Consider the following 15,937-nt stretch of genomic DNA (forward strand, 5'->3'; position numbering starts at 1 on the left):
ATAGATAGACCACTAGCTAGACTAATAAAGAAGAAAAGAGAGCAGAATCAAATAGACACAATAAAAATGATAATGGGGATATCACCACCAATCCCACAGCAATAAAAACTACCATCAGAGAATACTATAACACCTCTACACAAATAAACCAGAAAATCTAGAAGAAATGGATAAATCCCTGGACACATACACCTACCCAAGACTAAACCAGGAAGAAGTCAAATCCCTGAATAGACCAATAACAAGTTCTGAAATTGAGGCAGTAATTAATAGCCTACCACCCAAAAAATGCCCAGGACCAGACGGATTCACTGCTGATTCTACCAGAGGTACAGAGGAGCTAATATCATTCCTTCTGAAACTATTCCAAACAATTGAAAAGGAGGGACTCCTCCCTAACTCATTTTATGATGCCAACGTCATCCTGATTCCAAAACCTGGCAGAGACACAACAAAAAAAGAAAACTTCAGGCCAAAATCCCTCATGAACATCGATGCGAAAATCCTCAATAAAATACTGGCAAACCAAATCCAGCAGCACATCAAAAAGCTTATCCACCACGATCAAGTCGGCCTCATCCCTGGGATGCAAGACTGATTCAACATATGCAAATCAATAAACATAATCAATCACATAAACAGAATCAGTGACAAAAACCACATGATTATCTCAATAGATGCAGAAAAGGCCTTCGATAAAATTCAACATTCCTTCATGTTAACTCTCAATAAATTAGGTATTGATGGAATATATCTCAAAATAAGAAGAGCTGTTTATGACAAACCCATAGCCAATATCATATTGAATGGGCAAAAGCTGGAAACATTCCCTTTGAAAACCAGCACAAGACAAGGATGCTCTCTCTCACCACTCCTATTAATGATCTTTCTTCTTACTTCTGTTAAAAATGAGCAGTGAAGCAATGCATTTATTAATTAGCTCGATTAATATATATTGATCTGTATGTATATATTAAAACATCATGTTATATACCATAAATACATAAAATTTTTGTCAATTTAAAAAAATCTTATTGATTCCACTTCCAAAATACACCCTGTATCTTGTTACCTCTCAGTCATCTATCATCTACTGCCTGTAACAGCTAGACATCACTTGTGGGAAGAGCCATTGAATCCAGACTTCCAGAATTCTCCCAACCTTCACTTTTATTCCTCTCCTGTCTCTTCTCCAAGAAGAGCATGTCAGTCCTCTTCATAAAACCAGTGATTCGTATTGTCTTTATATAATACAGACTTTTTACCATGGCCAACAAGGCCCATGTGATCTGTCTTCTGCCTAACTCTCCAACTTCATCTCATACTGTTCTCTCTCTCCTTTAGTATATATTTTTGTCACTGAGTTCTGTGCTCTCATCAGAGGCACATCAGACACCTTCTGGCTGGAGCCAATGTTCTTGTTTCCTTTGTTTGCTGTCTCTTCCCCCTGTTCTCTGCATGACAGGCCTTTCATTTCTCAACTCAGGGTGTCATTTCCTTAGAGATTGCTTCCATGATGTGTAGTTCATTCATAACACAGGTTACAATCTGCCTTGTTTATTTGCTTGTTTATTATTCATTTCCTCCAGTAGAAACCCTGTGTTTCTCTCTCCTCTTATCTCTCCAGATGTCCGTCACACTACCTAGCCCATAAAAACCACATTTCACTGAAATCTAAGATGTGATCAATTGTAGGATGCAGTATTTGGTTATGTACCACCAAGAAAGTAAAAACACTACAAATTAAACTATCGTACAATACTAATTTCTTTTGATTATAAAAAACTTGACTTTTGAGAAATTAAAATGTACTTTTAAAACGCATTCTTGAATTGATGAAATGCATATCTTGTTGAACACATGAAAAAGTGTACTTCACTTAATCATAATTAGTTGTTTGCTAGTGATCTTTTGAGGAAAATTTTCTGGAAGAGAATGTATGTAGAGGCCAAGAAGATTGCATAGGTGATGAGTAACACTATGTTATGAAAAAGAGGATATTGTTAGTATGAAGAAGTATGAGTAATCGAAGGATTGTATGAGTAGCTGTTCCAAACTGCCAATTACTGGCTTGTCAACAATGATTCCAATTCTGTAGGTCTTGAGTGGGCCAGGAAACTGGAATGCTCAACAGACACTTTAAGAGACTCATATCCATTGTTCTGGAAATAGATTCGGCCCTCTACAGAGGGAAGACAGAAAACAGAGATGTAAATTGCTAGAGCTGGTAGTGGGTAGGTATGGGAATATGCATCTGATTGCCTCTATGTGTTCAATAAAATATGAGGTCTTTGGTTCAGTGTACTAGGATAGGGATTTTGGAGCCTTGAGAAAGAAGGGAAGGTAAAGAATAGTCAATGCAGAGAGTATGAAAGCAAGAGGAAGTAATATATTCTACGGAAATTGAATAGATTTGCAGATTTGAGAAATACTGCAGTAGAAAAGAAGGTGTTTGATTGGATGTTGGATGGTATCCCGATGTGGTTGAGTAATAAATACCCACTGCTGAAGGAACATCAAGACAACCTGCCCTCTTTAGCTGCCTTGGATTGTTCTAGTCCCTAAACTGCATTCAGTTTCCATAACACCTGGCCATTCCTGAGTGGCTGTGAAATTGCTGCTGCATTGTTATCATTTATATAGTTAAAATAACATAAACTCATAGGTGAAGAAGGCTGGATTCAAACACTGACCTGAGAGTAAAAAATTCAGGCTCTTAATAACAGAAATGTACTGCTTCCCAATAACAAGTGCCTCTCGAGGTAGCCCAAGTAAGCCCCTTTTCTGTGGACTTGAAAGAAACTATCTTTCACATTCTGAAAACTGCATAATTTTCTATTTAAATAGAAAAACAACTAGACTCCTAAGATGGCTTCATGCTCTGCCCTTGTGCTCTGGTCCTAGGTGGTTCATCTTTGCTTACAGCCTCATCTTTCCTTACTCACACTTTGTGGTCCAGTCTGCTGCTCATCTTTAGGAGCCGTCCCAAGGCTTTGATCTTTAAGTTCAGATGCATGTGCATTTGGGCACTATACAAGTTGATCCAATTGGGGTACACTAGTGCTGTGTCCTCTTTCCTCCAGGCCTTTGCCCAAGTTGTCTCTTTTGTCTGCTTGGAACCCCTTCTCACCTTTGTTTGGCTAAATCCTGCTAGTCTTAAGCTCTCACTTGAAACCTCACTTCTTCCAAGAAACCTCTTCTGATCCCTCCAGGTCTGAGATTACTATACTTCTCCTGACACCTCGTACTCACCATTTTGCCTCCTGATTGCCTCTTTACTGACATGCACCTGCAAAGCTTCGGTACCTAGCCCATACCTGCCTCAGAATCGTGCATGATAAATGTCTACAGAATATTAAAAGAGGAAACATTTAATCATTTTTTAATATTTAAGTTATATACTTCATTAAACCAGGTTCTTAGTTTGTTACACAGGGGTTTTTATCTACACAAAAATCTGAGAATTTTTGTCTTGAGGCAGAACAAAATAATTTATTCTAAAACATAATTTGAATTATAATAGCATCATAACACTGTAACATGAATAATAAAATCTGATTGGGACTGTGAGCAGACTCATCAGAAAAAATAGAAAAAAGCGTTTGGGCATATATTTTTAAATCCTCTCTGGGCCATGTTTTGTACAATAGTAGCATAAAATTATGCAACAATTTATACTTTTAACAGGTCAATACTAATAAGGAGAATTATCCAAAGCCAGTCTCTTTCATTTTGCTTTCAGCTTAGCTCATGTCCTTTTCTGGTATTCAGCATGTCACCCCATGCATCCTTCAGCCTGCAACTTCTTAACTACCTTACCTCAAGTTTGTGCCAGATAAATAGCAATGTTAAAAGTTACTATGAATTTAGTTTTTTTTTTTTAATTGCTCTTTGTGGTGATGTTTTTCTTTCCCCAAACTGCGTGGCTTTCTCCCATTCCTACCTGAGTCTTCATAGCGTTCTTTTCTACTTCAAGTACATATGTTTTGCTTTCTGAGAATGTCAGATTCACCCAAATAAAAAAGAAAGGGTTTGGCGGTGTTTGTCATTTGGAGTTTTTAGTGCCTCCCTGTACTACATTAGAATGGACAAAAGAGATTGTAATGCCATGTATATAAAGAGTTATTGTTCACTACTTACGAAAAATGCTCTAGCTACTCATTATTTCAAAGTAGTTTATTTTAACCATTTAAAAATTAGTTGTGTTCACACTTTGTGCTTTAATCTTTTATTGTAATTTTTAATGCTAAACATATCTGTTACTCCATAACACATGCTAAATGTCGCATTTTGATGTATCCTCCCTTCTCTCCTAATGTAGCTTCGTAGTCCTTTGAATACATTAATTTTGTAAATTACCTCAGTAGCAGCCAGATTTCATAAGGATTTTTTACACTGTTGTAGCTGGTTTCGTTTTCCTACTTGTTCCTATGATTCTCATTATATAGGAACTGCTTACTTTATGTTCTTAACACAGAAGGGTTAGAGGAAACAGTTTTTTGTAACAGTTTTTAAACTATTAGGCATTATACGTTACAAAATCTTTTGTCCTTTTAAAATAGTAAAATGTGCCCAGAGTTTAGTGCTGAAGTACTCTGCAGTGATGTTGAAAAATGTGAAACACCTTTTAGTTGGCATCTTGTCTAAATGCTGCCTGACCCTGCAGTTCTTGCAGTTGGTGCATCATCTGAATGCTGTCTAACCCTGCAGTTTCCAGAAACATGAGATGATAATTTGCTTCTTTGGTGAGCCTGTGGCTTAGGTCCATTTCTTTTCACAAAAAAGAATGATCAGAGAAGACTTAAATGCCCTGTAAGTCATTTCAGAAGCATTATGTAGTGATTATTTTGGTATTGCCTAAAGCAGGTATCAAGGTTATTAACATTCATTATGTTATCTTAAAAATTACACACAATCCTTTATTGCAATCATGAAATAAGTAATACTGTATACAAAAAAAAAATGAAAGAAAATAACCAGTGACGTTTTTTTCCTTCCATCTGCTCTTCCATCATGCAGGTACAACTTGGCCAAGTAGAAATCAAATGCCCCATCACAGAGTGTTTTGAATTCTTGGAAGAAACAACTGTTGTCTATAACTTAACGCATGAAGACTCCATCAAGTATAAGTACTTCTTGGAACTTGGCCGTATTGATTCCAGCACCAAGCCATGTCCTCAGTGCAAGCACTTTACAACCTTCAAGAAAAAAGGACATATTCCCACCCCTTCCAGATCAGAAAGCAAATACAAAGTAAGCATTTTCACCAGAGCTGTGGGTTAGATGTCACATGGCAGAAGCAGCCAGATTAGATCCACTTGTGGTGGGCATTAAGGGGGCATCTTTCCTTTATGGAGCTGAAGGTGAGCATATATTGGCCATCATTCTGAAAGCATATGGTTTGGGGAGGCTGATGGTAAGAGAGCGCTCTTAAGGAATTACAGTTTTGTCTTTGACTTTAACCCTGTTGAAAATTAATCTAGTAACCTTATAGGAAGGCTGATCTTTAGAGTAATAATAGTTACTACTACCAAATACTAAATACTTAGGCTTTTTCTTTATTATTATGGACTTGATTTTTTTTCAGTGGTCCCAATGTAAGTCTGCTCTTGTTCTGTCTATAATAGGTAAAAATAATATAAACGGTATTCATTCATTTATTCAGCAAATACAGAATGCTGTATATGCTAGGCAGTGTGCTAAGTTTGGGGGCTATAGAGCAAATGTGATATAGTCCCTGCTTCAAAAAAAGTCAAAGATGGGAGAGACATGTGTTCTAAAAATGACAGTCCAATATGATTAGAAAAAAACACAAAACTGTGTACATATAGGGTGCTTTGAGGACACTTGAAGGAGGGTTAGGCTCTGGGATGTCAGGAATGGCTTCACAGAGGAGGTGCAGTTCTCCAGACAGATAAACATGGTGAGCATTTCAGAGCAAGGGATGAGTAAGTGCACGGCCCCTGAGGCTAAGGCCAGGCTTGTTGTAATCAAGTGCTTCTAGAGCTGGTGGAAAGTCAGGAGAGGCAGCTGATCGGGCAGATAAGAGCAGATCATGTGGAGTCTTGTGCAGTTTGCGCAGAAGTTTGGATTTAACTCTGTAAGCATTAGAGAAATGTCATCTGGCAGCATTCATAGAAGCTATCACAAGAGGACCAGACAGAAGCCTGGGAAACCAAGGCAACAACTGTGGCAGCAGAGCATTGATTCACAGCCCTGATTGTATATTAGAATCACCCGAGAACTTTCATGACACACCAGTGCCCCAGGCCCACCCCAGAACAATTGTCTTCCAAATTTTTGAGCCTTACCAGGTGACTAATCCACAGCAGAGAATCTTTGCAGTAAATGAAGCAGAAAACCATTGAGGCTGTGGCAGTAGTTTTCATCCTTGTCATTACAGCAAAATGGCAGGATGAAGTGGTTTCAAAGGCTGTTTGAAGGCATCTCCATTTAAGGTAAGTTTCTGGTCATGTTCTCTTTCTTGAGAGCAGCGGTTACGTTATTCATTTTGTAGCTTTGAGGGGACCATGGTTTAGCAAGTAGTTTCCTCTGCTGTTGCAGTTATAAGCTACAGTATTTGTAGGTTAGTCAAAGCTTCTTCATGAGTCGTTGTTCTTTGAAACTGCTTGGCTCTCATAGTTAATTTATTTACTGTTTTTATGCAGGCCATTCTCTATCAGGTATAACTGTTAGAAAAAAATCCTTTTTTCCCTTCTATAAAAAGCATTCTTTTTGAGGTTACAAAATCATAAAACTAAAGTACTGCCCTACAGTTGTGTTGAAGGCTAACTGAACGTTAATAGAACACTTTTATTTCATGCTATATATCCTTAGATTATTTTAAGTTATTTTCATTGCAATTGTATGTTATTGTATAAGATCAGGAAATTACTAGTTTTAGAAGGACTCATAATTCCATAAATTAGGATATTCAATTTTTTTCTAATATATGTTTGGAATTAGATATATAGAAACTCAGACTATACTAATTTTTAAAATTGCAGTAATTAAAACGTGTACAAAATTGAATTAGAGTGGGAATAACTGAGTAACTTTTATATGTGTTGTTTTTATGAAATGGGTAAAGGAGTTATAATTTTAAGTCACAATTATGGCAACAGTGAAATGTTTTACATCTCATTTCATCTAAAATCACCAAAATCATGTTGTGATGAGCATAATGTATCACAATACACATGTATTGAGAGTGAAATATGTAAAAATTGACAAATAGAAGATTCTATATTTGTATAATTTTGAGTGAGCCCATGGTGTTCTGATAACATTTCCCAGAGGTCAGGCTTCTCCAATGTCTATCGATTTGTTGTAGGTAAGAAGAGAAGCAGGGGCAAATGGATCAACATCTTAAATTTATTAAACTCAATTGATTCCTTTTGATTAGTAGAGGAAAAGAAAATTTGCTTTGGTGTAAGGAGGAATTCAACAACACAATAAATGTTGATTACGAAGCAGTTAAGATCCTCAGCGGTGGGTGTGGGGTGGAAATCTCATTACACTATAAAATGAAACTTAAGCAAATTTCAAAAGAGTAAAACTACCACAGAATTTGAGGATGATTATTTTTGTTACTCTTCTTTACTAGTGTAGAACAGAAGACCGATAAGAGAACAAGTTAATAATCTCCTTGATCTATGTTGTACAAAGTTCTAGCGATGATTCAAATAATTCCTGAAGCAATAATTTTTACTTATTTTAGTGTAAAGTTTATATAACATTTTTCATCATTAAACTCTGTGGTTTACGTTAACATTAACTACCTGGTTTACATGCCCATACCTGTCTGGGTATTATAGGTAAGGAGAGCACTGACATGGATACCCCAGCCAACCAATCGTGAGATTCATGGCCACAGTATGGCACCCTGTACTGAGACTAAGATCTTTGTTCTTTGTGATGAACAGGTGAACATTTTTTATTTTGCAGTATTTTTAAAAATTCAGTTTCCCTAATAAAATAAGGTAGTTCCAAATTGGTGTCATTTATTGTAACTTTAAGAGGAGTGAATTCAAGTACTCACACACAATACGTTGCATCATAAGGCAACAGAAATAGAAAAAAAAAGGTTGCTGCTAATGTCTGACATTTCTGTGCAATTTAACATCTCTTTATAATAATGTTTACAGGCTTAAGTAGGTTTGTATCTATTGATAAAACCCTTGTAATGTTTAGTTTAATGTTATTCTGAGTCATTGATTCACAGTATCTTCATCCAAGATGTCATTCTTTGAACATTTACTATGGCTTTTGCTGTCAGTTCAGCTGTTTGAAAATATTATAGCTGTTTTATAGCTGAGTACGTGCTTCTCACATGAAGTTTGAGACCTAAAATATCATATTTGGGGGTTTTAATTTTTGTGAAGACCACTTGTTAAATCGTTTGTACTCAGCAGGTGGATAAAGGGTAAAAAGAATATAACAATAAGCAGTAAGTAAAACTCTTACCTGTCCATTTATCCTTCCAGGCCCAACACCCAACAATTCCCTTCTGGCAAAAATCTGAGTAAATAGAGCTTTATATTATGTTCTGAACATTGTCAAACTCATACTATATCAAATAGAACAAGTGCATTCGTGAATTGAGAGATTTACATTCAGACAACCTTGCCTTTTGTCAAATCCAGTCTCACTTTTTCATCCATAGTATTTCTGTCTTCTTCTCCCTAAAACTCTTGTCATGATGCCAGAAAGGCTTACCGTTCCATTTCTACAAGGTTGACTTCAATTTCCAACTAGAAATCTAATTTCTAACCTGAATAGTTCCTATAATTTATCAGTGCAACAGCAACCGCATATCAATATAGACAACAAGTTAATGATGGAGAAATAAAAAAATGTTGAAGTTTTGACTAATGTCCTCATGTTATGCCTGGAGATAGACACATAACCCACACCCAGAGCTTTTCACCATAGCAATTATCACCTGGGATTTTATGATATATATGTGTGGTTATTTGCTTTAAGTTTCTCTTTCTAACTGGTCTCTGGGAGTCCAGGTCCAAGTTTACTTCATTCACTGCTGATAACCCGTGTCAAGCACTATGTCTGGTAGAGGGTGCACTCAAAACATATTTGTTGAAGGATTCATTTAAGAGTAAACACATTAAGCCTTGAGATGTTGGATTTACCAAGGTGGAAAAGGCAGGTCAGAGCACTGCTTTCAAACTGGAATTAAACTCTCAGCCTGTCACACACTAGCTCTGTCACCTTGAGTATCGTTTCCACGTCTTTAACTGGGGATAGTAATAGTACCTATGTCATAAGAATGTAGTAAGAGTTAAATGAAATCACACATATAAATTACTTAGCACCACATATGACACATACTGGAAAGTATTATGATTGTTATTATTATTAGGCAAAGAGAGCAGAATGAGCAACCCTGGGTATTGAGAAGGGCATGGGGGAGTAAAAAAGAATATAGTTGAAAGAAAACATGGGGTGAGTGGTGGACAATGGGCAGAAAGGAGGGGTAAAATTGACTATGTCCAGAAGAAGAGGAGCAGGTTTGGGAAATGGAAAATTAATTCAGTTTGAAATATGTTGATAGTGTTAAGTTTGAAGACTCTTTAGGGCATCAAAGAGATGTCCAGAAAACATGACTCAGGAGTGATTTGGTGGAAGTCATCAATATTGGGGGCAGTGAAGGGGATTGTCATTGAACTTACAAATATTAAAAAAAATATTCTTTGGGATGTAGAGGAGGTGATGGCAGTTCTTTATGGAAGAGAGGAAAGATGTGTAAAGGATTAAAAGTAGTTATTTTACTCATACAGGTTTTACTGAGATAGGTGCAATTCTAGGTTTCGTTCTTATTGTAAGTGTAGACTTAAGAAATGATCCCCCTTTTCGTATCGATTTGGAGAAAGAGTTGAAGGTCATGCTTATCAACGTGTTAGAGAACATGTTAGAGGTAATTCTTTTGATGGTTTTCTTCAGACAAGACTAATAATAATCCCCACTCTTCTTCCCACAAATGTTAAGCAGAATCTTGATAATTTATACAATGGCACTTTTGATGCATCTTTTACCCCAGGTGAAAGAAAAAAGCCAATAAAATTCCCTGGAGAAACTCTGTCTGTGTGCTTACCTTATTTCTCTAGCTGTCTTTTTTTATTTCTTATAAACCCTCTGAGTAGAAATTACATTTTATAAACACTACACAAATATTTTCTCATGTGGTAAAAGAATTTTCTAAGGGCTTTAAGAATACAGTCAAATCAATCGGTTGTTGCGAAGTGGTGTACTTTAAAACGTGCTTAACCTTCCTTCTGGTAAAGATAACTTGAGAACTGTTTCCCATATGTAAGAATGTGTAAAGCTTTCCCATGAACATGTAATGAGTATGCTGCTTTGTTCTGGTTTCCCCTGACACCATCACTTTAAGTTGACAGTGTTTACAAATGGAGAATCTGGTTGTGCATCTTCCCTGCAAGGTTAGGGTAGCTTACAACACACACTGATTTCTCTTGGGATTAATGTATCACTCATGTCAGGAGCCCATAGAAAAAAAGTATAGTTTCTTAAATGGTTGTTGTTGGCATAGATTTATGAGACAGTTAAAGTCCTCTAGCCCTGTTGATAGACGCCAGTGTAAATAAAGTGTGTGTTACATACATTACCCTTGAAAAAATGTATAACACTCAGCTATGATGCAAGCCTACTAAATTATATTAGCATTTCTTTCTTCAGTTACTAATGAAGTGTTTTGCTAAGGCAGTTCTTTGTTTGCTTTTTTGATGCATAAATTAGACACAATATTTTTAGAGGTTTTTAACTTGTGCTTGAACTTCTAACAGCCAAATGTTGGAATTTATCTGATATTTTAGCCTACACTTCACCTTAAAAAAACAAACTATAGTAATAATCAAATCTTGCAGCTAAGATAAATTGACCTGCACTGGTACTAAGAACTGTTTTCCCTTTATCCCATTGTCATTGGGTCTTTAGCACGATGAACAAGTGAAGAATCGTCTGTCTCTGATGGCCCCCAATATCGTGTGTTAAAGTAGGCCAAGTGTGGTCTTCATTATAAAATGGTCTGGAAGATATCCTGAAAGAAGTGAAGTGAAGACCTTACATTTCTTATCTACCACCCTCTGTACTACTACCTTTCCATATTTACCTACTTAGATTTGTAAGAGAATCTACTGGGGCTGTCTACACAGTGCACGGATCCCCTCTGCAATATGCCTACCAGTTGGCCATGCAGACTCTGAACACTGCTTTTGTTAAGGAACTTGTTAATAGAATCATTCCTTTCCATTTTCAAAAACCTCAGATTTGAAATAATTCATTGTTACCTTTAGGCTGAGGTATGCTTCCCTCCTGCCTTCACTTACTAGTCACAGAGAATATTCCCATTTCCTTTTGTACACTGTAACACAATGGACCTCTTGCTACTTTATGTGGGTACCTCTTGTGAGATGTTATCCTGATTCTGTTGTGTTCAGAGCAGGACATCTTGTTCAAAACAGGATGATACCACATTTTTCTGGCCAGGACTTTGGGCTATGCAAATCAGGGAAGAATTTTCCAGTACCCTTTGTGTTCACCAGTGAAGAAGTGGGTCCTCAGACAAGAAATAGACCCAGACAAATGCTTCTCTGGGCTTTGCTCTCTGGATTTACAGGAAGAGTCTGTAAATGCTTAAGGTGTTTCCAGGTGGTAGGAGCAAGATGGACTGATATGAAATAGTGATTTTCAAATTAGGGAGAGAGTACTTTTTCAAACAACCCCCATTCTCAAGTTCAGACATGCTGTCCAAGAAAAGCATGAGTCCAGCTTGAACATAAAAGCTAGTATTGAGGTGAATGCATTGTACAATAAATAATTGTGTTGCATATGTAAAAGGAAACCAATGTTGAGGGAGTTCAGTAAGGTTATTTATATAAATAAGCACCATATCGCAATTTAGCTTACCTTGTCATGCGTTTTGTGTGTGTGTGTGTGTGTGTGTGTGTGTGTGTGTGTGGTTTTATTTGTTTTGTTTTGTTTTGGTCTGCTGTTGGTCCTCAGCCTTTAGGAAAGTTTCACTTTCCCTTTCCAGCTTAGTTTTAGCTGTGCTGTGAGAAACTAAGGCAAGGATCACTTGGCCACATTTGGACTGTGTTCAAGGGTGCAGTGCCTCATGAAGACTCTATGTTACTGGCATTTCCATGCAGGGAGAGATCCCCAAGTAGGCAGTGAAATCTCAGGGAGTAAGATTAAAGACAAGAAGTCAAAACATGTTTTCCCATATGGAGAATTTCTTTCCATTGCCACCATCTGGCTTTAGGATTTTATGTTATAAGGGAGCAAACAGTGTTTCCTTGAAAGTATTTGAAGCCATGCATCAAGACTCATTTTCTCCTCTCTATAACATGCTGTACCTCTCCACATCTCATCTTCAAGAAAAGCATCTTCAGTTTTTAAAACATTTTTATAACTACAAGATTTCCCAATTATTTACCATTTTGGTTAGTTTCTTTAGGACATACCCGAATCTGACAGCTATGATTTTTACATGTTTCCTATGCAGAGTTTCTGGACCATGGTATATTTTGGGGGACGTGCCAGGATTATAGGAACTTACTGGCTCCATTTATCGTACACTTAGCAAGGATCAGGGTTGAGCTAGCTGAAGTGACATCTCTGTTCAGGCTACATTAGAACACTTGTTGTTTCCCCAGTATATCATGTGCTCTGGGGCCTCTGTGTGCTGGCTCAGGATGGACCCTCTACTCAAAGTGTTACCTCATCACTTGTCCCAGTAACATTTCTACTCATTGTTGAAGGCCACATTCTCTCTGAACGCTTATGTTCCAGCTTCACTGAAGCCTCTTTCCATGGCACCCACTTGTCCCAGCTTCTATTCTAGCAGTTACTATATGCCTTTATAGCTCTTTTGGTTTATATCTGTCAGACCCCAGTAAGTTCCTTAAGGAGAAGTATTTTCATTTTTTCTGCCTACAGTCAACATAGGCAGTTCCTGCTACTTGAAGCTGCCCAATAAATATTTGTTGGACGGGAAAATGAACTGATACATGTGCTTCATTATTGAGAATCTGAACCTGAGGTTCTAGTAAAGAAAATCCTTTTTGGAAAACTGAATCAGCTCTTATATTTGCAGTGCTACTTTACACATGGATGTTGTCTAATATTTTGAATTTGATAAGTAATGATTTTGTGATTTATTTAAAATAATGATGTGTATAGGGGTATCTAGAATTTAGGCAGGAAAATAATGATCTGGGGTTTTCTTTGGTTTTAGACACTTTTTATTTTGTGGGTTGTTTCCTTACTCGACTTGATGAATTATCAGGAGAAAATGCCATTTTCTTAGGGCAGGTGAGTCGGCGTACTTTTATCTCAGTATAGCACAGATTTCTGGTAAAACTAAGGGTATTCAAAAGTCAAAAATCTAATGTAAAGTTCTTTTATCTTTTGTGGGTTCTGGAGAAAGCTAATTAAGATTCTTAGCTCTGATAACTTTATTCATGAAGCACTTGAAGCCCTGCTTGCCTCTTTTAGAAGAGTTTGTGCGTTGATCATAGTGCTCAGTAAAAGTTCATTAGGACAATGTATTTAGTAAACATCATCTGATAATATAGGAATTAGTAATACCATCTCAGCCACTAGTCATAAATTAGATATGTTGGTTTTTCTTTGAATTCATTTAATGTTAACTGATACGTGATACCTAAACTGTGTGCAAAATCATTCATTTTACATGAGACAAAGCCTTTGACAAACACAGTTCACTGAGGAGTGAACTTGTGGGCTGTTGGAGAGATTAGACATCTACATCCCTAATGGAAGTTCCATGAGAAAGGTACTGAATCTGGTTGCAAGAAATAGGGAAGACATCTTGAAGAAAGGAGCATTTGATCAAGATAAGACTTTAATAGATTTAATTCACCGGACTCTTCCAGTTACCAGAAGCAGAAATGTACTGTTTCTTGGGCTACCTCAATTAGTGAGGTTTAGTCTAAGGCTCCATGGGGAGTAGGAAGGGCAGGAAAATACTCTCCGCAGCTGCCCAGGCAGGCCTCATAGAGAATCAGACACAAACTCTGGTAGTGTGAGAGCCCTTCTGTCATCTCACCAGAAGTCAATGTCTGTGTCCTTCGCCAGTGGTCTGCATTGTAGTCATTTAGCTCTTTCTGTCTTTGCCTCCATGAAGGCATCCTTTGTATCTCCATGACACTCCTCAAGAGAGAAAAATCTATCTTTGCTAATCTCCATTCAACAATGAGCACCCCTGCTACACAAAGCTCATGCCACCGCTTAGGCAGCTTGCCAACTAGTGGATACATGTTTTTGGCTTAGGGACTCATTCCTGGTCCAATAAATTGTGGCCTGGGCGATGCAGGCACACGGTATAGAGCAGTGCCTCTCAAACTTTAGGATGCATACGAATCACCTCCGGACCTTGTGAAAATGTGCGCTTTTGGCTCTGAGGTCTAAGGATTCATGAATTCTGTGTTTCCAACAAGTTCTCAGGTGATGCTGATGTTTCTGGCCCTGCAACCACACTTTGAGCCACAAGGACAGGGCATGATGATTTCTGTGTGACTGTAATTACTAAGAAGGCAGGCACTCCATGTGGTGGGTCTGTGGTTGTGAGATAGCATTTCATGTGGAAGAATAACTGTAAATAAAAGAGTGGAGGAAGATGCAGTGTTGATGTCTGTATGTGTTTGTGTAAGGCCAATTTTGAATATGGTTAAGTTCAAAATGAATGAGGCATCGTCAGAACAAAAAATCTGGGACAATTTCAGATGTAGTCTTTTAATACCAAAGTTGTTGGAGTTGGCTATTAGTCCTTTTATGGTTTTAATCCAAAGCAAATAAAGAGTGATTCTGATGTTTTCAGTGAGAGATAGTAAGCAATCCAGTATGAATTTAACTTATTCGTATTCACTTGAGAGCCTGCCCCATAACTCTGGTCAAAGTTTCCCACTAAGTCTGTGCTGTTGGTGAGGATTTGCAATAGGATCTGCAGTAGGACTTGGTTGTTTATTATGAGCCAGAGTCCCTGGTTTGGACACAAAGTGTCAGATTCTTTATTATTCTGATGCCTTAGGAGAATCATGCATTGCTATAATTGTCTTCATTAGAGATTCACAAATGTGATAGTTCAGTACTTAGTCACAAAGATCTTTGAGCCATTAAATGTCTGACATTTATAGAGCGAATCCCAGTTTCAAAGCATCTTTACATTCATTCTAATATTTCATAAATATAATCTAAGACTGATTAAAAACTAGAGAGATCTTTTCAAAAAGTTTATTTAATGATGCTAGAATCTAGTGATTCAGAATTATGAATAATGTCCAATAGAAGATAACTGAATTAACTTTTCAGGTCTTCTGACTTAATGTTAGATGTGTAAGGAAAAGCAATTTTTTTCCTTCTTTCCTCATTTCATTCATTATATTGGAAGGAAGGCTCCATGTGATATTTACATCTAATCTTCATTGCTCAATGGCAAATGGAAGTAAACATTTTATATTGTTTTCTTAGCTGAATCTCATCTACTTCAACTTGTTTTCTTTTAAAAATGATTTATTTTCATTGTAATGATCAAAAAGGAAAAAAGAGTTATTTTAAATAACTAAAGAGTAACATCCTTTTTTTCTTTTTTCATTTTTTTACTTAAACCAAGTAGTTTCTCAATTTATATAGAGTAGATCTTGAAAAGAATTTTCAAAGTTCACCTTATCTTGGTAATCATGTGGAATTCTGACTTACTGAATAGTTTAATGATATGACCATCTTTGACTACTACATTTTAAGTTGTCAGTTGTCAAAGAACAAATGCCGTTTAGTATAAGACGTATAGTGAAAAGTATGCTAAACTTGGAGCCAAACAAACTTACGTTTAAATTCCTTCTTAACACATATGTGCTGTGTTACCTTCAGCAAGTTACTT

General features: G+C 37.0%; 1 protein-coding gene across 3 annotated transcripts in view; it reads left to right on the forward strand.

The window, feature by feature from the left end:
• RNF217 (ring finger protein 217) overlaps positions 1-15,937 on the forward strand; it is a 131,184-nt gene that overhangs the window by 80,190 nt on the left and 35,057 nt on the right. For 2 of the 3 annotated variants that reach the window (XM_024248853.3, XM_054558118.2), the window contains exon 2: positions 5,020-5,253. The exons of the other annotated variant lie outside the window; for it this stretch is intronic. In XM_024248853.3, the coding sequence (XP_024104621.3) occupies positions 5,020-5,253 (234 nt within the window). The remainder of the gene's footprint in view (positions 1-5,019; positions 5,254-15,937) is intronic. 3 annotated transcript variants of the gene reach the window in all.

This window comes from Pongo abelii, chromosome 5, assembly GCF_028885655.2.
Source record: "Pongo abelii isolate AG06213 chromosome 5, NHGRI_mPonAbe1-v2.0_pri, whole genome shotgun sequence".
NCBI lineage: Eukaryota > Metazoa > Chordata > Mammalia > Primates > Hominidae > Pongo > Pongo abelii.